Raw genomic sequence first — 26474 nt, 5'->3', positions numbered from 1 at the left:
TGGCTGTGTGTCTTTGGAAGGACCTGATAGAATTTATTTAATTCATTTCTTGTTGACGGACTTAACATTTTGTTTTACTTTTTTCTCTTTCTTTTTGCTATTATGAGCAATGCTTCTTTCAGTCTTAGTGTGCTCATCTTGGTACACTTGAGTGAGAAAATTGCTGGGTCAAAAGGTGTATTCATTTTGAGTTGTAATAAATACTGTGAATTTTATAGACTAATCCTCCCATCAACAATGTACAATGGTGCCTGTTTCCCCAAATTGTTACTGGGTACTGGGCATTATGAAACTTAAAGATTTTGTTTTAGGCTGCATTTCCTATTTGAGTCAAATTGAACTGCTTATTTGCTTAGTAAGCATTTGTATTTATTTTTCTGTGAACCTTCCGTGAATGGTCTTTGTCATTTTTCTGTTGGGTTTTTAGGCTTTTTCTAAAGCACTCATTGTAGCCCTTTGTCATAATTTTTGGAAATATTTTTCCCAGTTTGTCATTTGATCTTTGACTTTATTTATGATTGTCTTTTTATTCCCCATTATAAGTATTTAATTTTTATGCAGTCATGTTTGGCAGACTTTTTCTTTATAGATTCTTTTAGTTTTAAGTGACCCAACTATTGCTCATTGAAATTACAAGTTTTTCCTGGAGACCACACTGAAAAGTCTCTAAAGATGGCTTGAAATTTCTTATCCACTATAGTTCTTTAGATTCTGCTCTTGAAAGTTAACATGTGACTTTTAAATCATACACCACAAATGGAGGTGGTGATGACATCCTGTAGACTGGGGTTTTTAATCATGTTTAGGACCTGAGAGATTGGCACTCCTCTAGTAATTTAAAAATTAATCAGAAGCATTTTTAAAACTGTTTTCTTAGAATTTCATTGTTTAGCTTGCTTATTTATTTATTTACTTATTTATTTACTTATTTTTGCAGAATTATAAGGCTGTCTGCAGAGATTTGCAAAATGGCAACAAATGAAAGTATCAGCATCTTTAGTTCAGCATCCTTGGCTGTGGAATATGTAGATTCACTTTTACCTGAGAATCCTCTGCAGGAACCATTTAAAAATGCTTGGAACTATATGTTGAATAATTATACAAAGTTCCAGATTGCAACATGGGGATCCCTCATAGTTCATGAGGTCCTTTATTTCTTGTTCTGTTTACCTGGATTCTTGTTTCAATTTATACCTTACATGAAAAAGTACAAAATTCAAAAGGTGAGTATGATGGACTTGCAATGGAGTATTGTCATTAGTCTTGTTGAATATTTTTAAGGTAAATATAACTTTATAACTCAAAATAGACTCTAGATCAGGGCTGTCCAATAGACATATAATGAAGCCACATGTGTAATTTTCTAGTAGAATACATTAAAAAGTAAAAAGAAGTAGGGAAAATAATGTTAGCAATATATTTTATTTAATCCAATAAATCTCAACTGTTGCATTTCAGTAAGTAATCAAAATTTAAAAGTTTTAATGGGATATGTTATGTTCTTATTCTTATAATAAGTCTTGAAATCCAGTGTATATTTTACACTAATTTCAGCCCATCTCAGTTAAGACTAGCTATATTTAAAATGTTCAATAGCCACATTTCTAGTTGCTACCATATTGGACAGCACAACCCTAGAGCATTTACTGTTAAGGTTTCAAGAATAATTTGTTAAATTGTGCCTTAAGTAGATTGATGTTTATCTAATTTGGGTTTATAAGTTTTAATTAAAAAAATATTTTTTACTGAGATATAGTTGATATGCAGTATATTAGTTTCAGATGTACAACATTGTGATTCAAAATTTTTATACATTGTACTCCATTTAAAGTTCTTATAAAATATTGACTATATTCCCTATGCTATACAATATATCCTTGTTACTTATCTATTCTATACATAGTAGCTTGTACCTCTTAATCCCCTACCTCTGTCTCGCTCCTTCCCCCTTTCCTCTCCCTGCTGGTAACCACTAATTTGTTCTCTATATCTGTGAGTCTGTTTTGTTATATTTGTTCATTTATTTTGGGTTTTTTTTTCCCACATGTAAGTGATAACATACATATTTGTCTTTCTCTGACTTATTTCACTTTGCATAATACCTTGCAGATCCATCCATGTTGTTGCATACGGCAAAATTTCATTCTTTTTTATGGCCGAGTAGTATTCCATTGTGTATATATGCCACATCTTCTTCATCCATTCATCTGTTAATGGACACTTATGTTGCTTCCATATCTTGGCCATTGTAAAGAATGCTGCTATGAACGTTGTGGGTGTTTTCAAATTAGTGTTTTTATTTTTTTCAGATATATACCCAGGAGTGGAATTGCCAGATCATATGGTAGTTCTGTTTTTAGTGTTTTGAGGAACCTCCATACTGTCTTCCACAGTGGTTGCACCAATTTAGATTTGCACCAACTGTGTACTAAGTTTCCCTTTTCTTCACAACCTTGCCAGCATTTGTTATTTGTAGTCTTTTTGATTATAACCATTCTGACAGGTGTGAGGTGAAATCTCATTGTGGTTTTGATTTACATTTCCTTGATGATTAGTGGTGTTGAGCATCTTTTCATATGCCTTTTGGCCATCTGTATGTCTTCTTTGGAAAAATGTCTGTTCAGGTATTACGCCCATTTTTTAATCAGTTTTTTTTTTTGATGTTGAATTGTATGAGCTGTTTGTATATTTTGGATATTAACCCCTAATCAGTTGTATCATTTGCAAATATTTTCTCCCATTCAGCAGATTGTCTGTTTTGTCAAAGGTTTCCTTTGCTGTCCAGAAAAGCTTTTAAGTTTAATGAGGTCCCATTTGTTTATTTTTGCTTTTGTTTCCTTTGCTTTAGGAGGCAGATCCAAAAAAATATTATTACAATTTAATAATTGTAGAGGCAGAGTATTCTGCCTATGTTTTCTTCTAGGAGTTTTATGGTAGTTCCATACAAATTTTAAAATTATTTGTCCTAGTTCTGTGAAAAATGCCACTGGTGTTTTGATAGGGATTGCATTGAATCTGTAGATTGCCTTGGGTAGTGTGGTCAGGGTAGTGTGGTCATTTTAACAATATTGATTCTTCCAATCCATGAACACTATATCTTTACATCTATTTGTGTCGTTTTCAGTGTCTTTGATCAGTGTCTTACAGTTTTCTGTTCTGTGTATTAATTTTGTATCCAGCAACTTTACCAGATTCATTGATGAGCTCCAGTAGTTTTCTGGTGGCATCTTTAGGGTTTTCTATGTATAGTATAGTATCATGTCATCTGCAAACAGTAGCAGTTTTACTTCTTCCTTTCCAATTTGGATTCCTTTTATTTCTTTTTCTTGTCTGATTGCTGTGGCTAGGACTTCCAATACTATGTTGAATAAAAGTGCAAAAGTGGTCATCTTTGTCTTGTTCCTACCTTAGAGGAAATGTTTTCAGCTTTTCACCATTGAGTATGTTGTTAGCTGTAGGCTTATCATCTGTGGCCTTTATTATGTTGAGATATGTTCCTTCTGTACCCACTTTATGGAGAGGTTTATCATACATAAATTTTAATTTTTAAATTAGCTGGAAGGGAAGGTTATGGGGATTCATGAGTATTATTTTGCAGTTCACTCCAGCCCATGATGTCTCAACTCTTAAATGTATGTTAATATGCTAAGACTTTGATCAAGACTGTTAAGGTTTTGTTTTTACCCTAAATATATCATGGTAATTCTGCAGCATTCATGTCATCCCCCCAAAAATGATGATGCTCCTAGCTTCTAGGTATTCACTTCAGTGTACTAAATGTTTCTTGAGAGCTTGCTATACATGACAAAGTGTTGAGATATACGCAGTGCCTCTTCTCAGTTTTAAACATAGGGAAAATAGTGAACTCTAGTAATGTGTAGACTAATGAGTTTGACACAGTTCCCAGGAAGGAATCTGCACCAGCTTGTTAGAGAAAGAAATGATTTATTGACACTTGGTAAACCCACGATAGTTTCTAATGCTTACTGTTAACTTTTCTCAAAAAGTCATGCCAAACTCAAACTCAAGGGCACACAGTCTTGGTGGAAAGCAGGCATCTTGGGAGTGTTCACCTAAGGAGACTGGTTTGTACTCATTGAGTCCATGTCGGGTGGCAGTCAGTGCACACATCCTCTCTGACCAGTCTCTTCTCTTTGTAGCCTCTCCCAGTGAGTCTCACTTTAAGCAAGTACTAACATTGATTCTCTCTGGGGATAGTGCAGAGGGTCAGCTGCCTTGGACTCCAAGCCAAAGGAGGGAAGAACAAAGGGTAAAGGGAGAAGGAATTAAAAGGGCTGTGGCCTAAAGGAGAGTATCCTGTTACCGTAAATAAAGGGCACAACATTTCCAGAATACGCCTTATAAAAAGGCCTGCTTTGAAAGGCAGAATTGAGTTTGGATGTCTAAGTTCTCATGCATGTTTGGAATTCTGGCTCCCACGGGTCACCCATTGGTTTATTTATGGGGCTGATTTGTTGTATGGCTGTCCAGGCCAAAGTATCCCTGTCTGTCTTCTGCCCTCTACAGTTGACTCACTGGTCAGAGGTGGTAACTTTTTCAGAGAGAGAAAGACCTGTTTCATTCAAGGTTTTATGAAGAATTTAGAATAAAATGTGGCAAAAGAAAGGACAAGAAGTAATCTAGTTTACAACTAGTTACTGATAAACAGAGATCGAAAGCCTTCAAGTCTGTACTTAGCATGTCTTCCTTGAGTTTCACAACCATTAAGGTCCCTGCTTTGAGATTTTTTGATACTAAAATTAGTTGTGAAGATAATCAGTACAAGTTTTCACAATATCAGGGGGTTTAAAAACAAGCCAAAAAATCAGTGTACACAGGTTTACACATTTTAAAGGCAGATACCCTGAAATAGTGAGGGTACAGGAAAAAGTTGCTGGTGGAGCTAACACTGAAGACTCTGCTTTGAAACAGAATAGACAGCTAATGCACATGCTTGCTAGTGGGGAGAATATTCACAGGAATGAGAGTAATGAAGTAGACCTTGCAGGATTTTTTTAAGTGTTACATCTTGATAATTCTCTAGGAATTTTCCTCAAGGATTTATACACTAAAAACATTCTTTCTGAAGTGTGGGCCTGGTAAACAGTAAAGCATATGATTTTTTAGTTAACAGTTGATTCATTTTTGTGTTAATTTCTGCAGCTACATCAGTATTAGAGTCTAGCCAGGATATCACAAGTCAGTTGTCAGTTAAACATAGTTCTATGGGAAAAAGAGTGCCTTTGCCGGCCCAAGCCAGAATCTTCCATTTATTTTGTCCCCAATCACAGACTGGAAGTTTGGAGGAGCGGGGTCAGATCATGCTCAGAGTAGAAATAGACAATTATAAATTATCTCACCTAATTCCCTCATTTTATTGTTGAGCAGACTGAGATGTGAGCTTCACAGAGGCCCTGAGGTTAGAGCCAACTCTCCAGACTGATTACCAGTTGAATGCTGTTTCTTTTTTGTCAGGGAAGGTAACTCTCCCAAAGAATTTCAAGAACAACACTGGAACCCTAGATTTTAGTTAGTCCAAGTTCTGCTAATAACTGTCTGTGTGATCCTGGGCAGGGAGGTTGACCTCCGGGCCTCTGCTGAGGTCAGTGGTTTCATCCTTGGGATATTATGGTTAAGTTAAAAAACTTGCATTGGTAGGTTTCTGAATTTTTAGGTAAGGACATTTAAAACAAAGCAATAACTATTTATTATCACCATCTTTTTGTAAAACCAAAAGCACTTTTTAACTAAGTGCACCCCTTTAAATTGAATAAATTTTAGATTTTTCTATATGGCTTGCTAAGCAAGTCGATAATCCTCATGAGGTTTTGTGAACGTTTCACTACATTAATCTCACTTCCTCATTTTGACTTTAATCTGTGAACTTCATGTGGGTAGTAGCTCTCCATTCTTTGGGAACCACTGGACGCATTTGTTTTCTAAGTTCTTCCAGCTCAGAGAGTTTCTAATTCTGTCAATGTTTAAGAACAAAAATGCACTTATTTCTGGGAATGAAAACTGCTGAATGGCTGGCAGTGTTGATTTACCTGTGTAATAAGGCTTCCAATGCTATGTGTGCAGCTGCCTCAGCAATTGGGAGAACCCAACTGTGATCTTAGCATAACACATTTCTTCCTCTCTGGCATTCCTGATAAAAGAAGTAAATGATCTGTGGGCAGCAAAGACAAGAGTTATTCATTCTGTAGTGCTCCTTTGGTTTGTAGAGATCATCGGGACCATTATGCCTGGGTTTGTCTATTGACAATTTCTTCACTTATTTAAAGTAGTGATAATATCGATAGTTGTCAAGGTTTTAGAAGCGGTGTGTGTGTGTGTGTGTGTGTGTGTGTGTGTGTGTGTGTTGTGGTTCCTGGACCTTAGTTACTGTAACACAGCAATTATAATATAGAATTCACATAACATAGGATTAATTAAATAACATAAACTTAAGTCCCCATATAAACATTAGAGAAAACGCTAGGAATTTACTTCTAGTTTTCAGGTGAAACTCCTGATAGCAGAGGCTAATACTAAATATTTTGATTTTTTTCTCCATAGGATAAACCAGAAACGTGGGAAAATCAATGGAAATGTTTTAAAGTACTTCTCTTTAATCACTTTTGTATCCAGCTTCCTTTGATTTGTGGAACCTATTATTTTACAGAGTATTTCAATATTCCTTATGATTGGGAAACAATGCCAAGATGGTATGTAGATGAAGATTTGCTTTTTATACTCAGTCATGGTTTATCATTCAATTAAAATATCCTTAATGTTATTTTCTTTCTTCATTTGGTTAATGTTTGTTTCTTCTAAACTTTGGAAATAAATAAAATGTAGAAAAGTAAACCGTAGCAGAAACTTAAAATGTTCCCATTTTTATATGTTTCTATATTTTAGTGTAATATTTTTATTGGAAGGTGAGTTTCTTGCATCAGAAGTTTCCATAGCATCCTTTATATGATATATGATTGTATACAGGTACACATGCTTATGCCAAGAAAAAATTTATTGCATTTTAAGTCTAAAATGAAAGAAAAAAATGAGAGAATAGTTTGTGAAGTTTATAAAAATTGTGTCTATACAGACACAAATATATATTATCTGAGCATAAATATTTGTGTTCAAATAATATTTGTATTCAACTGTCTGTTCTGACTTAACCTGAACACAGATGTACAGTATATAGATATGTGCTTTTCCTATTACTGTATATTCAACATATAAAAGAATTTCTGTGTATGTGTTCATATGTATATAAAATATATTTTGCCCATTGCACTTATGTGCTTCTCTTTGTCAGGAAAAAAAAACAATGATTTTACTATTATTAATCTTAATTCAAGTCTTTTATCAATGTTACTCTTTTCCTAGAAGTTTTGAGTTTTGTTTCTTAACTCTGATTTTATACCTGTGACTTTTTTTTAAGCGAATTAGAATTGGTATGGTGGTCAGATTCTTTAACCCTTCTTCAGGTGGTATCATATAGCTAGCTTGCATCTGTATATATTGTTTTGAGAATTTGTTGATCAATATAACCAGTTAGGTCAAGCTGGTATTTGGTTTTATGCAGTGTCTCCAGCAGTGATCCCAGGTAAAAGTCTAGATTGTTTAAGTAAAAGTTATTTAATCCTCATTGCAGTATTTTCATCTTAAAGGTACATGCTTTTGGCAAGATGCTTTGGCTGTGCAGTGATTGAGGATACCTGGCACTATTTCCTGCATAGGCTCTTACACCACAAAAGAATATATAAGCATATTCATAAAATTCATCATGAGTTTCAGGTATGTTAGAACTATATTTAATACATTTTTCCTACTAGAGGCAAAAATGTCATTTAAAAAAAAAATCTCCTGGACTTTTAAAAAAAATTGTCAGTGATGTTTTTATTTCTTTTTCCTTTGGCATGATTGTTAAGAATATAATACACACACACCTAAACACAAAGGGAGTTCTACAGATTTTCTTTAATATCTTAATTTCATGGTAAATTGAGACCTGAAAGAAAAATGTTACGTGAAATCGTTCATTTTTGTCTTTGGGTCCAGAGCGCTATCCTCACACAGTTGGGTACCTGGCAGTTTGATAGAGGCCTCTAGTGCTGTTAAGGTCATTTAAGTGGGACCCCAAAACAACAAACCTTGAATCGTTAAATTCCTAAAACAATTTCCAAGTTAGTTTTAACACATTTCCACATCATTGCTAACTCCTTCCCACAAAACAGTGATTTTTATCAGAACTGCTTTGATGTTAGCTTTGTCAAATTTGTTATTTTGGTATGTTCTGCATTGATCCTAATTACATGATATGATAAACCAAACATCCCTTTCCTGGCAGAACAAATTCAGGTGCATAAACCAAAATTAGAATTCAAGTCAATTGTTTAATGCCTTTATCTCAAATCATCAAAGACAGCTATTAAAATATTGTTTTAAGGACATCCCTAGACTTTTAATGTTTGGTAAGAACAAAAAAACATTTTTATTGAGAATTACTGTTAATGTTTATATGTATGGCTAGATATATAGTTGATCCTCAGTATCCATGGGTTCTGAATTCATGAATTCAACCAACCAAGGATTGAAAATATTTGGGAAAAAAATTCCAGAAAGTTCCGAAAGGCAAAACTTGAATTTGCCTCGAGTGGACAACTATTTACATAACGTTTAAATTGTATTTACAACAGTTACACAGCATTTACATGGTATTAGGTATTATAATCTATAGATGATTTAAAGTATATGGGAGGATGTGCATAGGTTATATGCAAATATTGCACCATTTTATATAAGGGACTTGAGCATCCTTGGAGTTTGGTATCCACGGGAGTCCTGGAACCAATCCCCCTGGGATACCTAGGGATGCTTGTACTATCTATCATAACATATAGAAGGGATATAATTTCATAAAATGATATACATAAATAAATTAGAATATATATATTAGTCAGGGTTCTCCAAAGAAACAAAATCAATAGGAGATACACACACACACACAGATTTATTTTAAGGAACTGGCTCATACACTGTGGGGGCTGGTGAATCTGAAATCTGTAGGGCAGCTCACAGGTTGGAAACGCAGGTGAGAGTTGATGTTGCAGGCCTGGATCTCAATTCCTTAGGGCAGCAGGCTGGAAACCAGGCAGGGTTTCTGTATTGTAGTCTTGAGAATTTCTTCTTTCTTGGGAAGCCTCAGTCTTTGCTTTTAAGGCCTTCATCTGATTGGATGAAGCTTACCTGGGTTATGGAGGGTCCTCTTCTTTACTCATGGTCTACTGACTTAACTGTTAATCACATCTAAAAAAGACCTTCACACCAGCATCTAGACTGGTGTTTGACCAAGCAGCTGGGCACCATGGCCTAGATAAGTTGACACATAAAATTAACCATCACAATATATTAAGCAATTCTTACTTATTTTAGGCTCCATTTGGAATGGAAGCTGAATATGCACATCCTCTGGAAACCTTAATTCTTGGAACTGGATTTTTCATTGGAATCATGCTTTTATGTGATCATGTTATTCTTCTTTGGGCCTGGGTAACCATTCGTTTGATAGAAACTGTTGATGTCCATAGGTAAGCTATGGTTTCTGTTCAGGTAAAAGTATCATAAAATATTCTTTTTTCATGGTCATAGATTATCTTTATTTCTGTTTTTTTTTAAAATTGAAATGTAACTGACATGTAACATTGTGTTTTAGGTGTGCAACATAATGGTTTGATATATGTATGTATTGCAAAATGCTCACCACACTGTTCATCTCTACACAGTTACAAATTTGAGAACTCTTAAGATCTACTCTCTTAGCAACTTTCAGATTCACAGGATTGTTGATTTCAGCCTCCATGCTGTACATTACATGTCCAAGACTTATTCATCTTATAACTGGAAGTTCATGCATTTTGACCACCTTCACCCATTTCATGCACCGTAATCATTGTCATAGGTTATCTTTTTTCCTAAGTAGAGTAATAGGAGAAGTTAACCTTGTTAATGTTGCTATTTTTAATAAACAGGAGAACATAATCATTGGATAAAAGTTCAAATAATAATTTTTGGTTTTTTTTACATTCCTATCTATGGCTGTTGTCGTTTTTATGGTGAGAGTATATTCATGTATCATTTGAGAAAATGAAATAAAATTTTGATAAGTGCTGCAGAACTGCCCTCCAAAAGGGCCCCTCTCTACATGCCCAGCAGGAACCTGTAAGAATGCTTTCCCTGCGCCCAACACCTTTTGCAACCTGGACATTACAGTCTAGTTAATCTTGGTCAGTAGGAGGGCAGAGAGCCTTCAGGGTTATGCACTGCATTCCCCAGGGGCTGGTGAGGCTGCATGGCTGTCTTTGTGCTGGGTTTTTTTTTTTTTCCCCATCTGCCGATTCATCCCACCACCACCCCCCACCCCGCCCGCTTGGTGTCTACGTTTGTTCTCTACATCTGTGTCTCTATTTCTGCCTTGCAGACCTGGTTCATCTGTACCATTTTTCTAGATTCCACATATATGTGTTAATATACGATGTTTGTTTTTCTCTTTCTGACTTACTTCACTCTGTATGACAGTCTCTAAGTCCATCCACGTCTCGGCAAAGGACCCAATTGCATTCCTTTTTATGGCTGAGTAATATTCCATTGTATATATGTGCCACACCTTCTTTATCCATTCGTCTGTCGATGGGCATTTAGGTTGTTTCCATGACCTGGCTACTGTAAACAGTGCTGCAATGAACATTGGGGTGCATGTGTCTTTTTGAATTATGGTTTTCTCTGGGTATGTGCCCAGTAGTGGGATTGCTGGGTCATATGGTAGTTCTGTTTTTAGTTTCTTAAGGAACCTCCATACGGTTCTCCATAGTGGCTGTATCAGTTTACATTCCCACCAACAGTGCAAGAGGGTTCCCTTTTCTCCACACCCTCTCCAGCATTTGTTGTTTGTAGATTTTCTGATGAAGCCCATTCTAACTGGTGTGAGGTGATACCTCATTGTAGTTTTGATTTGCATTTCTCTAATAATTAGTGATGTTGAGCAGCTTTTCATGTGCTTCTTGGCCATCTGTATGTCTTCTTTGGAGAAATGTCTATTTAGGTCTTCTGCCCGTTTTTGGATTGGGTTGTTTGTTTTTTTAATATTGAGCTGCATGAGCTGTTTATATATTTTGGAGATTAATCCTTTGTCCATTGATTTGTTTGCAAATATTTTCTCCCATTCTGAGGGTTGTCTTTTCGTCTTGCTTATAGTTTCCTTTGCTGTGCAAAAGCTTTGAAGTTTGATTAGGTCCCATTTGTTTATTTTTGTTTTTATTTCCATTACTCTAGGAGGTGGATCAAAAAAGATCTTGCTATGATTTATGTCAAAGAGTGTTCTTCCTATGTTTTCCTCTAAGAGTTTTATAGTGTCCTGTCTTAACGTTTAGGTCTTTAATCCATATTGAGTTTATTTTTGTGTATTGTTGTTGGGGAGTGTTCTAATTTCATTCTTTTACATGTAGCTGTCCAGTTTTCCCAGCACCACTTATTGAAGAGACTGTCTTTTCTCCATTGTATATCCTTGCCTCCTTTGTCATAGATTAGTTGACCATAGGTGCATGGGTTTATCTCTGGGCTTTCTATCCTGTTCCATTGATCTATATCTCTGTTTTTGTGCCAGTACCATATTGTCTTGACTACTGTAGCTTTGTAGTATGGACTGAAGTCAGGGAGTCTGATTCCCCCAGATCTGTTTTCTCCCTTCAGGATGCTTTGGCAATTCGGGGTCTTTTGTGTCTCCATACAAATTTTAGGATTTTTTGTTCTAGTTCTATAAAAAATGCCATTGTTAATTTGATAGGGATTGCACTGAATCAGTAGATTGCTTTGGGTAGTATAGTCATTTTCACAATATTGATTCTTCCAATCCAAGAACATGGTATATCTCTCCATCTGTTTGTGTCATCATTGATTTCTTTCATCAGTGTTTTATGGTTTTCTGAGTACAGGTCTTTTACCTCCTTAGGTAGGTTTATTCCTAGGTATTTTATTCTTTTTAGTGCAATGGTGAATGGGATTGTTTCCTTAATTTCGCTTTCTGATCTTTCGTTGTTAGTGTATAGGAATGTAAGAGATTTCTGTGCATTAATTTTGTATCCTGGGACTTTACCAAATTCATTGATTAGCTCTAGTAGTTTTCTGGTGACATCTTTAGGATTATCTGTGTATAGTATCTTGTCATCTGCGAACAGTGACAGTTTTACTTCTCTTTTGCAATTTGTATTCCTTTTATTTCTTTTTCTTCTCTGATTGCCATAGCTAGGACTTCCAAAGCTATGTTGAATAATAGTGGTGAGAGTGGACATCCTTGTCTTGTTCCTGATCTTAGAGGAAATGCTTTCAGTTTTTCACCATTGAGAATGGTGTTTGCTGTGGGTTTGTCATATATGGCCTTTATTATGTTGAGGTAGGTTCCCTCTATGCCCACTTTCTGGAGAGTTTTTATCATAAATGGATGTTGAATTTTTGTCAAAAGCTTTTTCTGCATCTCTTGAGATAATCATATGGTATTTATTCTTCAATTTGTTAATATGGTGTATCCCATTGATTCATTTATGTATATTGAAGAATCCTTGCATCCCAGGGATGAATCCTTTTATCCCAGGATAAAAGGATTTTAGCCTTTGATCTGTCCATTGCTGTAAATGAGGTGTTAAAGTCCCCCACTATTATTGCGTTACTGTCGATTTCCTCTTTTATAGCTGTTAACATTTGCCTTATGTATGATCCTTTTACTGTGTTGTTGGATTCTGTTTGCTAGTATTTTGTTGAGGATTTTTGCATCTATATTCATCAGTGATATTGCTGTGTAATTTTCTTTTTTTGTAGTATCTTTGTCTGGTTTTGGTATCAGGTTGATGGTAGCCTCGTAGAGTGTGTTTGGGAGTGTTCCTTCCTCTGCAGTGTTTTGGAAGAGTTTGAGAAGGATGGGTGTTAGCTCTTCTCTAAATGTTTGATAGAATTCACCTGTGAAGCGGTCTGGTCCTGGACTTTTGTTTGTTGGAAAATTTTTAATCACAGTTTCAACTTCATTACTTGTGATTAGCGTGTTCATATTTTCTATTTCTTCCAGGTTCATTCTTGGAAGGTTTTACCTTTCTAAGAATTTGTCCATTTCTTGCAGGTTGTCCATTTTATTGGCATAGAGTTGCTTGTAGTAGTCTCTTGTGATGCTTTGTACTTCTGCAGTGTCTGTTGTAACTTCTCCGTTTTCATTTCTACTCTTATTGATTTTAGTCCTCTCCCTCTTTTTCTTGATGAGTCTGGCTAAAGGTTTATCAATTTTTTTCATGTTCTCAAAGAACCAGCTTTTAGTTTTATTGATCTTTGCTATTGTTTTCTCTGTTTCTATTTCATTTATTTCTGCTCTGATCTTTATGATTTCTCTCCTTCTACTAACTATGGGTTTTGTTTGTTCTTGTTTCTCTAGTTCCTTTAGATGTAAGGTTAGATTGTTTGTTTGAGATTTTTCTTGTTTCTTGAGGTAGGATTGTATAGCTATAAACTTCCCTCTTAGAACAGCTTTTGCTGTATCCCATAGGTTTTGGGCCGTCGTATTTTTATTGTCATTTGTTTCTAGGTATTTTTTGATTTCCTCTTTGATTTCTTTAGTGTTCTCTTGGTTATTTAGTAACGTATTGTTTAGCCTCCATGTGTTTGTGTTTTTTACATTTTTTTTCCTTGTAATTGATTTCTAATCTCATAGCGTTGTCGTCAGAAAACATGCTTGATGTGATTTCGGTTTTCTTAAATTTACCGAGGCTTGATTTGTGACCCAAGATGTGATCTATCCTGGAGAATGTTCCGTGTGCACTTGAAGAAAGTGTAATCTGCTCTTTTCAGGTGGAATGTCCTATAAATTTCATTTAAATCTATCTGGTCTATTGTGTCATTTAAAGCTTCTGTTTCCTTATTAATTTTCTGTCTGGATCATCTGTCCATTGATGTAAATGAGGTGTTAAAGTCCCCCACCATTATTGCGTTACTGTCGATTTCCTCTTTTATAGCTGTTAACATTTGCCTTATGTATTGAGGTGCTCCTATGTGGGATGCTTATATATTTATAATTGTTATATCTTCTTCTTGGATTGATCCCTTGATCATTACGTAGTGTCCTTCCTTGTCTCTCATAACATTCTTTATTTTAAAGTCTATTTTATCTGATATGAGTTTTGCTACTCCAGCTTTCTTATGATTTCCATTTGCATGGAATATCTTTTTCTCTCCCCTCACTTTCAGTCTGTATGTGTCCCTAGGTCTGAAGTGGGTCTCTTGTAGACAGCATATATATGGGTCTTGTTTTTGTATCCATTCAGCAAGCTTGTGTCTTTTAGTTGGAGCATTTAATCCGTTCACATTTAAGGTAATTATCGATATTTATGTTCCTATTACCATTTTCTTAATTGTTTGGGGGTTGTTTTTGTAGGTCCTTTTCTTCTCTTGTGTTTCCCACTTAGAGAAGTTCCTTTAGCGTTTCCTGTAGAGCTGGTTTGGTGGTGCTGAATTCTCTTAGCTTTTGCTTGTCTGTAAAGCTTTTGATTTCTCTGTCGAATCTGAACAAGATCCTTGCCGGGTAGAGTAACCTTGGATGTAGTTTCTTCCCCTTCATCACTTTAACTATATCGTGCCACTCCCTTCTGGCTTATAGAGTTTCTGCAGAGAAGTCAGCTGTTAACCTTATGGGGGTTCCCTTGTATGTTATTTGTAGTTTTTCCCTTGTTGCTTTTAATAATTTTTCTTTGTCTTTAATTTTTGTCAGTTTGATTACTATGTGTCTCGGTGTGTTTCTCCTTGGGTTTATCCTGCCTGGGACTCTGCGCTTCCAGGACTTGGGTGGCTCTTTCCTTTCCCATGTTAGGGAAGTTTTCAACTGTAGTCTCTTCAGATATCTTCTTGGGTCCTTTCTCTCTCTCTTCTCCTTCTGGGACCCCTATAACTCAAATGTTGGTGCATTTAAGATTGTCCCAGAGGTCTCTTAGGCTGTCCTCATTTCTTTTTGGTTTTTATTCTGTTTTGTGGCAGTGAATTCCACCATTCTATCTTCCAGGTCACTTATCCATTCTTCTGCCTCAGTTATTCTGCTGTTGATTCCTTCTCGTGTATTTTTCATTTCAGTTATTGTAGTATTCATCTCTGTTTGTTCTTTTATTTTTCTAGGTCTTGGTTAAACATTTCTTGCCTCTTCTCAATCTTTGCCTCCATTCTTTTTCTGAGGTCCTGGATCATCTTCACTATCATTATTCTGAATTCTTTTTCTGGAAGGTTGCCTATCGCCACTTCATTTAGTTGTTTTTCTGGGGTTTTATCTTGTTCCCTTCATCTGGTACATAGTCCTCTGCCTTTTCATTTTGTCTCTCTTTCTGTGAATGTGGTTTTCGTCCCACAGGCTTCAGGATAGTAGTTCTTCTTGCTTCTGCTGTCTGCCCTCTGGTGGATGAGGCTATCTAAGAGGCTTGTGCAAGTTTCCTGATGGGAGGGACTGGTGGTGGGTAGAGGTGGGTGTTGCTCTCGTGGGCAGAGCTCACTAAAACTTTAATCCATTTGTCTGCTGATGGGTGGGGCTGAGTTCCCTGCCTGTTGGTTGGTTGGCCTGAGGCAACACTGGAGCCTAGAGGCTCTTTGGTGTGGTTAATGGTGGACTCTGGGAGGGCTCACACCAAGGAGTGCTTCCCAGAACTTCTGCTGCCCATGTCCCTGTCCCTGCAGTGAGCCACAGCCACCCCCCACCTCTGCAGGAGACCCTCCAACATTAGCAGGTACAGCTAGTTCAGTCTCCTATGGGGTCAGTGCTCCTTCCCCCTGGGTCCTGATTCACACACTACTTTGTGTGTGTCTTCCAAGAGTGGAGTCTCTGTTTCCTACAGTTCAGTCAAAGTCCCACAATCAAATCTCAATAGCCTTCAAAGTCTGAATCTGGGACTTCCTCCTCCCATCGCTGGACCCCCAGGTTGGGAAGCCTGATGTGGGGCTCAGAACCTTCACTCCAGTGGGTGGACTTCTGTGGTATAATTGTTCTCCAGTTTGTGAGTCACCCACCCAGCGGTTATGGGTTCTGATTTTATTGTGATTGCACCCCTCCTACCGTCTCATTTCGGCTTCACCTTTGTCTTTGGATGTGGGGTATCTTTTTTGGTGAGTTCCAGTGTCTTCCTGTCAATGATTGTTCAGCAGTTAGTTGTGATTACAGTGCTCTTGCAAGAGGGAGTGAGCACACGTCCTTCTACTCCACCTGTCTTCGTGCTTGTTGACCAACAGTAATTTTTTCTTTGAATTACCATTTTATATCATTTGCCAGTTTTTCTGTTAAGGCTATACGTTTTATAACCTATTGGTTCATGTGTAAGCTTTGTTTGTTACATATGTTGTAAATATTTTCTCTCCATCTGTCATTTGAATTTTAACTCTTGATGGTTCTTTTGCAGTTCTGAAGTTTTAAATTTTTATGTAGTAAAATCTCTCATTTTTTTTTTAATTGCTTTTGGATTTCATGCCTTGCAGAGTCTTCCTGAAACATTGTTCAAATGAAAATATTCTTTTTGTTTTCTTAAAAATTTGGTTAAATACTGTAATTCAGGAGCAGCAATTACTTTATCCTTCTGTAATGAACCTAAACCTAACTCTTACTTGAAAAAAATATTGAAACATCCACTGAATGGATTCACTGAATAAAACATTTGTGTACTCCACTGCCCAGCACTGATGAAAACTGCATGTGATATGTTCATATTTCACATGCTTCCTTTCTGTTGATTGGAAGGCATTTTTTGGTAAATTATTTCTATTAAATGCCTTTTCAAATTCCCAATATCCTAATTTTTCATCATTTAAAAATGATTATATATTTATTGCATTTTTATTTGGGAATTTTCATCTGTGCAAGCAGAATATGAAATTCTAGGAATTGTTTCTGAATCACTAAAGTAGCAAAATTAATGCTTCTAGTCTTAGGCAGAAAAGTGGTAGATGGTGTCTCCTTCAATCTTTCCTTCCATTGCTCTTTTCTCCTTCCTTCCCCCTTCAGACTCCTCAAGGGAGGGAAGGATTGGGGTGATTCAGACTGGTATAATTGTGGATATCAGATTTTAGACTTGTAGTTAGAAATAAAGGTGGGTACTCTAAAAGAAGTTGCAAAACAGTAATCCTCAGGTTTAACCTTTGTAATGCTTGGTACTAATTTCATATAACTTTTCTTAAAAAAAATATGTAGTATTATGGGTGTTATAAACTATGGTGAGACAGTCCTCTAAAACAAGAAAAAAAAAAAAAGGCATGAAAATCTATGTCTAAAGATTCATTACTATAACCCCTCTCTCATCCCCTGATGTATAATATTAATGTCTATTAATTGTTCAAGTTTTTCTTTAATTTCTTAAAGTGGTTTCTAGAATATGCACCATTTGCTGTGAGTTTTTGTCTTTTGTAAACATGTCAGGAATAAGTGACTTAGGTAAAGTGGAATGTTATTTGAATGGTTAACAAGCATATTACTATCAATGAAAATGTCGATTATTTAAGGTGTATTTACTTTCTTAATACTCTTTATCATTTTTATTTCAGTGGTTATGACATTCCTCTCAACCCTTTAAATCTTATTCCTTTCTATGCTGGTTCTCGGCATCATGATTTCCACCACATGAACTTCATTGGAAACTATGCTTCGACATTTACATGGTGGGATAGACTTTTTGGAACAGACTCTCAATTTACTGCCTACGTTGAGAAAATGAAGAAGGTTGAGAAAAAGACTGAATAAGCATCTCACATAAACCTTCCTGCAGATACACATTTCCTGAATTGAAGCTAATAGCTAACATTGCTTCTGGGGAGTGGAAATAAACATGTGTCTTGGTTGCTAAGTGATAAAAAGAACATTAACACCTTTTAATTATCTTCCTAGTGGGAACTTTTCTATGTTTAACTACAGTTTCCCTGAGGAAGTTTTAAAGGCCATGTTGCTAACCTTACAAAAAGGATTGAAGTAATGGAAGGACTATTAATGTATGTCTTTTCCCCAAGTTGTACCATAGGCCTGAACCTGAAATTGGTCTTCAAACCTTTTAAATATATAGTGGCCATTTCAAGAACTCTTAGTAGTACTGAACTTTAAACACTATTTTGGAATTTGCTTAAAGATCAAATGCCATGGGTTGAACCACACCAGTCTGTATAGTGTGAGTGAATGCTAACTCTGAAATAGCCAGCACTGGGAATTTCTACTCGTATCTGCAGCTGACCAGTTTGGGGTGATTCTCTTTCTTTGAGAAGTCCTTTTTGACTGCAATGTACTACTCTTATCTATAAACTAAGGCATTTCTGAATTGATGAAAGACTATTTTAGTCTAAAGGTTTTCAGGTTACTTGAATTTTTTAAACATTGAGCTTTATTTCTGCTATTTACCCTTTCTTTTTTGTATATCAAGTTTTCATTATACTTAAAGCTGTATCTTGAAACTTTGTGTACTGACTTGCTGTATTTGCACTTGGAGCTATTGAAATAAATGTGATTTTGTCTGGTTTCCAATTTTGAACATCATTTGTCACCTTTTATTCTTATCAGGAAAAGTACAGAAATCACTAAATTATTAAATTTTGTCATAAAAGGAATAGTTTTTATCTTTTTAAGTGCTTCATTTGCTAAACTTTTGGCAGTTTCAACATGTATTTATCAGGCTACCTATTGTGGGAAATTCTATTGACCTAATAAAATGGAGGATATCGAAGCAGCTCTTTTCTCCACAGAAAATGTACAGATGGAAGAATGGAGCTAAACTTTTTAGGGCTGGTTTAATTTCAAGTATCTAGAGTCTAATTTAAATCAAAAGGTGATAATTCTAACTTTGTATACGGTAGTACCAAATCGTAATTTTTTAAAAATATGGAGCCATCTTCTGGTAAGTTTCTTTTTGTTTGTTTGTTTTTACACTTATACAGTAAAGAGGTTCAAATAAGAGTTGAGAAAGTTACAGCTGAGACTTGCTAGACCATGTTTTCTAACTAGTACCTGGTTCTCTGGCCTTTTTCATTCTCCCTTTCCAACCCATACTGCCGTGTGTGTGTGTGTGTGTGTGTCTATTTAATCAATCTCTTAAATCTCAAACAGCAATTTGGGGGCTGTACCTAAAACTGTGCTGTTTAGTTGTAAGGTATCTAAGGAAATTCTTTTATCGTCTGCTTTCATTCCCTAATACTGGAACACACAGGTGTCTGAACTAACAGTAGAAGGCAACTCCTTCCAGCACTTAGGGAGAGAGCGACACCTACTGTTGAAAATGGTGCTAAACATTTTTAAACAACTTGGTACATTCTAATTTTCTTTCATACTTAGTTACCTTTTACTGAGCACTGACAGTACACCCTGAATTGTGCATGGTCTCACTTATCGCTCTGACGTAGATGCCATTTTTTTTCCATTTATATTTGTGGGAATTGTCTGAGAGGTGAAGTTACCTCAGACCCACGGGGCCAGACTTTTGACTTCAGAAGCCATGGTTGTGGCCACTACGTTGACCATTCATGCACCGCAGACTTGCATCTTCTGAGAAAATCTCAGGGGATACTTCCCCAAATTACCCCCTCATTCTTATGCACAGTCTTTAAGAAGACACTTGAAAAGAAAGAAAGTTCTAAGCCAGTAGCCATCCAGAAAGTAGTAAGACTCATTCACAGACACTTTAGTACAAATGGATTTTGATACGATTCACTGGCCAGACTTCTTTTAAAGTTACCTGAATTAAGCGTTCTATCTTTTAGCACTTGCCGGTGAGACAGACAGAAATAAATACAAAGACTAGAGTACAAAAACAATACATAGATCTGAGTCTATTCTAGAAAACGGGATTCTTTGTTTCTTAGATTATCTATTTTGGATTTTGCTAATTTGAAAGCTTAAAGTTAATATTGTAATTAAAATGAGGGGTAGGATATGCTTAGAGTTAGTATCTACAAAGTCATAATTAACTAGTATTTTATTTTTTTCTATATAATCTGGCTAAAGACATGTAGACCTTTGGAAAAACTTGGGTCTGCAATACTTAAAGAAATTCTCATCCCAACTTCCGATTCCTAAGCTCTCGCATAAAGCCTAGGGCTATTAAATTCCCCTAGCTGGAGAAAGACGCTCTTCAAGATCTTCATGCATGAGTGCACAAGGGCTGTATGTCTCTGAGGATTTAGCTTCTAATCCATTCTTCGAAAAGATCAGACTCTTTCAGCTAATGTTCAGAAGAGTGATGTGCCCTTCATCAAATGGATGCTCTGGCAGGTGGCTGTCAAATGTTGACATTCTTCCATAAAATCACCAGAGGACCATGGTAAAACGTCTTTACGACACACTTAGGAGTACTGTTGTGTTTCAAACATTGAAAGGAAGGATGTGAGAGAGTAGAACCTACTATATGAAATACTACCTTCAAACTATTGAGAAAATAAGCAAAAGTCAGGATGGGTGGAGGCTCACTGCGTACTTGGAGGCTCGGAGCCCAAGGTACCTTCCCAGGAGACCTGCTCACTGGAGACTGAACCCGTCACCAGGCAGCACAGGGGACTGAGCTGCAGCTGCTGGGACAGCAGGCCTTGCCCCTTGGCTCCAGGGAACTGGTCCACTTCCTAGAAAGCCCTTCCCCCTCCTGCTACTCTGCACTGATTTCCTCATCCGTGAAATGAGGATGATAACATTTCATAGGGAGTTTGTGAGGATTAGTAAAATGCTCCATGTGAAGTATGTGTTGCTGTGCGCAATAAACGTTAGCTATTGTGTTACAAATTCCCTCCCCTTCTCTAATGGACCAGCTCCAGCCTCCCCCCACCAGCCCCACCTTCCTTACCGAGGTCCTGTCCCTGCTTCAGGTGACAGCAACCTCTCGCCACTCTCCCTCACTCCTCGTTCTGTATCACTCACCTTTATCACACCTCAGCACGTGCTGCCTTGTATTGCTACCTCTTTTAATCCAAAGATTTCTATTTTGCACTGTGTCATTTCATTCTCCTGTACCTTTGCTCATGCTAATCTCTTAGCCCGAAACAGGCTCAGTGAGGGTTATTAATAAGGTCAAAGTCATGCAGGTCATGAGTGGCTGCACTGACTGCAGAGCTGGGACTTTGCCATTCTCCATCTTTCCTCCCGTATCCTCTGTTCACCTGACGCGATGCCTTCCTTGTACGTGGTAGGAGTTCAAGAAATGTCTTATTGATTTTTAAAAGGGGAGAATATTGTAACAGCAACTTAATGTAGGATTTGGCAATTACATTGCCATTTAAACAATCAATTCAGAAAGTTTTAAATAATAACAGCAAATAGTGGGGGTGCTGGAAGAGAGAGAGAGGGGTGTTTGACGTGCACTCCAAAGCCAGAGCCAGATGTGGGGCTGCCGGAGCCCGTTGAAGTCTGACTGCACGCTGATGCTTCAGGATCCTAAGGTTTGACTTAGTAAGTGGAGATTCTCATGGGATATGCAGCTTGATGTATTCTTTTAGGGAACAAATTACAGGTTAGAGGGTGTGTGTGTATTTAACTTGAACAAAGACTGTATTTACCTGATAAGGAAAATGTAAAACTTTGTTTAGTCTTCTGGAAGATTTGAGCCAGACTTCTTGTATTCCATGAAGAATCTCTGAGGGCTTCCCTGGTGGCACAGTGGTTAAGAATCCGCCTGCCAATGCAGGGAACACGGGTTCGATCCCTGGTCCAGGAAGATCCCACATGCTGCAGAGCAACTAAGCCCGTGTGCCACAACTACTGAGCCTGCGCTCTAGAGCCCGCAAGCCACAACTACTGAGCCCGCACACCTAGAACCCATGCTCCGCAACAAGAGAAGCCACTGCAATAAGAAGCCTGAGCACCACAAGAGTAGCCCCCACTCGCTGCAACTAGAGGAAGCCCGCATGCAGCAACAAAGACCCAACGCAGCCAAAAATAAATAAATAAAATAAATTAAAAAAAAAAAAGTCTCTGAGATTTCTTTTGCTAGAAAATAATTCATCTGCTAGTGCTAGAAGAAGGTAAAAAGGAAGCTGTGAGAATAAGGCAGGGACCACTCCTCAGGGGTAGGTGGCACACCATTAACATGCTGGGGGCTTCAGAACAACTCAATTCTTGCACTCCTTTATCAAGGGAAAGCCATGTTCAAGGTGGAAAAGGAAGCAAAATAGTCCTGTTGAGAGGGAACTGAATCCCAATATAGCGGAGGAGATATTTCATCAAGCACCTAATAGATTTAAATTAACGTTGAAGATTCCAGCTTCAAATGAGTTACATTTCTGAGGAAGGAAAGGATTTGAAATGTGATTCTGAAACCATTTTAGACGATCAGGCAGCACTCCGTCTTTTCAGACTTTGTGTTTTTCTGTAGGTTGGTTTCAGTTTCTCCGGAGAAGAATTTCCTAATCTGTCTGGGGAAGAATATGCCTAGATGCCATCATTCTGGGGATCAGGTATGGAAAGGGGACCTAGGACCCCAAGTTCAGCAGGTGCCCTTTCACAAAATCCTTCTGTTCTCAGCCTCATGCCCACCTCACACGAGGCCTCCCCAGTATCTAGAGAGTCCTGAGCCTCTCTTGTTCAATTTCTATTCAATTTCTCCAGAGAATAAACCTGCTCCCTAGGAGGGGTGGCCATGCAGAGCTGGGGAAGAGGCCTGTGACCTAAAGCCTTTGTGAACAGAGTTCTGAATAGAGATTGCAATGCTGAATGTCAGTATTTTTCAATACTCTGTTAGAAAGTTTTAATTGAAGTACATCATACCAACAAAAGCCCACAGCTTGAATGATCACATCCATGAGTCACTATCCAGATCAAGAACTTGACTACCTCCGTTATCACTTTTGACCAGGAATATAGATTCTTTTTTTTTTCAATTTTTATTTATTGATTGATTGATTTTGGGCTGCATTGGGTCTTTGTTGCTGTGCGCGGGCTTTCTCTAGTTGCGGCGAGCGGGGGCTACTCTTTGTTGCAATGCGTGGACTTCTCATTGAGGTGGCTTCTCTTGTTGCGGAGCACGGGCTCTAGGCGTGCAGGCTTCAGTAGTTGCAGCACACGGGCTCAGTAGTTGTGGCTCATGGGCTCTAGAGCGCAGGCTCGGTATTTGTGGCACACGGGCTTAGCTGCTCCACAGCATGTGGGATCTTCCTGGACCAGGGATCGAACCCTCGTCCCCTGCATTGGCAGGCGGATTCTTAACCACTGCGCCACCAGGGAAGTCCCTATAGTTACATTCTTACCTGGTTGAACAACTGAATACAAATTATCTTGATTAATGAGTGTTTCTAGTGTCGTGACAGGGGGCTTTGCTGTGGCCTTGTCCTGTTAAACACATGTATCTTCCTTGCATAATGCCATTGAAGGTGAGCTTATCAAATTTATGATCAAGGCAAAGGAAAAACAGAAAGCTAACACTTTGTCCTACATGACAGAGTCAAGAACCAATAAATTTTTGCCTTCATTTAAAGATCAGCTGTTCAAATGGAGGCTGAGAGTTACAGACTTGGATTAATAGCAACACATAGCCGAAAAACTTAAGAATCTTAGTAGACTACAAGCACTAACTTACCCCAATGTTAAGACAATCTTAAACTGAATTATTGGCAAGCCCAAACTGCAGAGAAGGTAATCAATCATCTTATTTGACTGCTTGGTTGGCTGCACACGGAAAAGCATATCATGTTTATTGTGGTGCATTTGGATTCAAAACAGTAACTAGGAATGGCTTAAGGCCTAGCAATAATGACACAAAAATAGTGTAAGTGAATGTAGAGACCTAGTCTAGAGCAGGTCTATCGAGTATGGGAGTGACTGGCTACATGTAGCTACTGACACACTTGACAGAGTAGATTATAGAACATTTTTGTCATGTATACAGAAGGTCTTTTGGAAAGCACTGGTTGGTGACAATAGGACTAAATAGAAATATCAAAGTTGTCTTCAAATATCTGAGATGGTTTTCTGTAAAAGAGGGTGAGGCATTCTTTATTGCCCCAGATGGAAGATCTTTACTAGGAAATAAAGTTATAGAAAATTTTTTTAATAACTCAAACTCTGAAAGAACTTTCTTACCATTAGAGCTTGTTGCCTGCTCCTTCCTTGATGGTTTAGGCAGCAGCTATAGGATCCTTAATCAGTATGTCACAGAGAGATCCGTGAAATGAGGGAGAGTTTGCACAGAGTTGTTTCCAATGATACTTCCAGCTCTGTCCGTGGTTCTAGTGAAGATATTTTACTTTATTGTTATAACAATTTTTCATATGGTTACAAGGTTTTGTCTCAATGGATCCTACTTGCACCGCTCCAGCTGGGTCCATACAGAGCTGCTCAGCCCTGCAAAGAGCCTTGTTCTCTCCTTCCTCTTGGCATTTTTATTTTCTCTTCCTGATGCCTAGAACAATCTTTCTTCTCTAAGAACTTTCGTCCTCTTCACCTAACTAATTCCCACATGTTCTCCTGTCTCAGATCAGACATTTCTGGCGATCATTTTCTGATCTCTTCTCTCCAAGTCTGACATGGGCACTTCTCTGATGTACTCTCTTAACACTGTTCTTCCCCTATAATGGCTCTCAGCACACTGCATTGCAAAGGCCACTTTACTTGTCTGTGTCCCCCAGTAGACTGGAAAACCTTCAAGGACTGTCGTAGTGGTTATCTTACTCATAGTAGCCTCCCCAGTTCCTACACAGTGTCCGGGGTTACTAGGAAAGCTAAATAAAATGAAAACATGACTATTTGGGGGCTGAAACCAGAATGGGTTGACAAAAAAAGGCCTAAAAGTTATTTCAATGTAAGTATTAAGTGGATAAATGTTCAACCAGTTGTTGACCAAAATCAGAATACCTATAGGTACACAGACTTTTCAAGAAAGTGAAAACACTTGGCAGTGACTTTGGAGAGAGAGAGAGAAAAAAATAATAACTGTTTATCATTCAGTTAACACACATTCTATGAGACCAGTATTATGCTGATACCAAAACCAGGCAATAATATCACAAGAAAGGAAAACTACAGACCAATATCCCTTATGACTATAGATGCAAAAATCCACAAGAATATACTAGCAAACCAAATCCAGTAACATATAAAAAGGATTATATACCAACATCAGTGGGATTTATCCCAGAAACGTAAGGTTAGTTTAACATCCCCAAACCAATAAACATCATGTTAATAGAATAAAAGAATAAAAACCATGTGATCATCTCAATGAAAAAAGAGAAAAAAACATTCAACAAAAGTCCAACACTATTGTGATGAAAACACTCAACAAACTAGCAGTAGAAGGGAACTACCTCAACGTGATAAAGGGCATCTACCATAAACCCACGGCTAACATATTTAATGGTGAAATACTAATGGCTTTTCCTGTAAGATTAGGAACAGAACAAGGATGTCTGTTCTTGCCACTTCTATTTATCATAGTAATGGAGGTTCTAGGCAGGCTAATTGAGCAAGAAAAAGAAATAAAACGTACCCAGATTGGAAAAGAAGAAGTAAAATTACCTCCATTTGCAGATGGCATAATCTTTTATATTAAAAAATCCTAAAGAATCCACTAAAACTAATTAGAATAATTAAATGGGTTTATCCAGGTTGCAGAATACAAGACCAATATACAAAAATAAATTGTGTTTCTATACACTAATGAAACCAAACAGGACACTGTGGGAAACTCCCAGGTTCAAAAGCCCTTCCATGTCCCCTGTTTCTTGTTTGCAGAAAAAGGCTTTAGTCTCCTAGGGGCATCCCCTGAGTCACAAAGCATCGCTCAAGAATTAATGATTGAAAAGATATAGACATGTATGACAAAAATAGCTGTTAGGCCAAGAGAACTGGTAACAATTTAAACAGTAAATTGGCCATATAGCAGTCACAGAATCTTTAGTTCCTCCCTGAAAGACATAGATAATACTGTCAGATGCACATTCCTGAGTTGTTTTGCAGATACTAAAACCACCACCAGAGGGAAAAAGTTAACTGCATGTTGACCAGACTGTAGCCATGACATAAGCTACTCCATCTTGAGTAGTACTAAATCTATGGCTAGGACAATTCCAGGAACTGGCCTCAAGGGAATGGGAAAAAAACAACCCTGGAGCTGAAGATTAACTGCTTAAAACAATCAAGATGACCTTGACCAGAACATTGCATGACCAATTTTAAGATGATTCTCGGAACTGACTGTGCTGTTCTGCACATAACCCCCACCTGCATGTCCTTGCAGATTTACTTTAAAAGCTCTTGCACTCTGATTGGCAACTTGGAGCTGGTTTGGTGGATGCTAGTCCGCCATCTTCCCAGGTTGCCAGCTTCCTGAATAAAGCATCTTTCTTTTTCCACCAACCCTTGTCTCTCAAACATTGACTTTTGAGTGACAAGCAGCCGAACCTGAGTTCAGTTCTGGCTCTGGCCAGTAACACTAAGAATGAACATTCTAAAAAATAAAATTAACCAAAAAATTACA

General features: G+C 37.5%; 1 protein-coding gene and 2 long non-coding RNA genes across 4 annotated transcripts in view; 1 reads left to right on the top strand and 2 right to left on the bottom strand.

Moving 5' to 3' along the window:
• The window catches only part of MSMO1 (methylsterol monooxygenase 1), a 23039-nt gene extending 4482 nt beyond the window's left edge, over positions 1-18557 (top strand). The window contains exons 2-6 of one of the 2 annotated variants that reach the window (XM_082391187.1): positions 938-1223; positions 6559-6707; positions 7659-7785; positions 9424-9578; positions 17587-18557. In XM_082391187.1, the coding sequence (XP_082247313.1) occupies positions 969-1223; positions 6559-6707; positions 7659-7785; positions 9424-9578; positions 17587-17782 (882 nt within the window). In that variant the 5' untranslated portion in view covers positions 938-968 and the 3' untranslated portion in view covers positions 17783-18557. The remainder of the gene's footprint in view (positions 1-937; positions 1224-6558; positions 6708-7658; positions 7786-9423; positions 9579-17586) is intronic. The other variant, XM_082391188.1, reaches the window with a different exon arrangement.
• LOC309628314 overlaps positions 1-26474 on the bottom strand; it is an 882984-nt gene that overhangs the window by 398614 nt on the left and 457896 nt on the right. The gene's annotated exons all lie outside the window — the stretch shown is intronic.
• LOC309628320 lies at positions 17892-26474 on the bottom strand. Its single transcript, XR_014244416.1, has 2 exons — positions 21112-26474; positions 17892-21019 (listed from the first exon to the last, which is right to left on the bottom strand). It is a non-coding gene; the product is annotated as an uncharacterized lncRNA (long non-coding RNA).

This window comes from Balaenoptera borealis (genome assembly GCF_965194805.1).
Source record: "Balaenoptera borealis genome assembly, chromosome: 4".
Taxonomy (NCBI): domain Eukaryota; kingdom Metazoa; phylum Chordata; class Mammalia; order Artiodactyla; family Balaenopteridae; genus Balaenoptera; species Balaenoptera borealis.
This window is presented reverse-complemented; position numbering and strand designations above follow the sequence as displayed.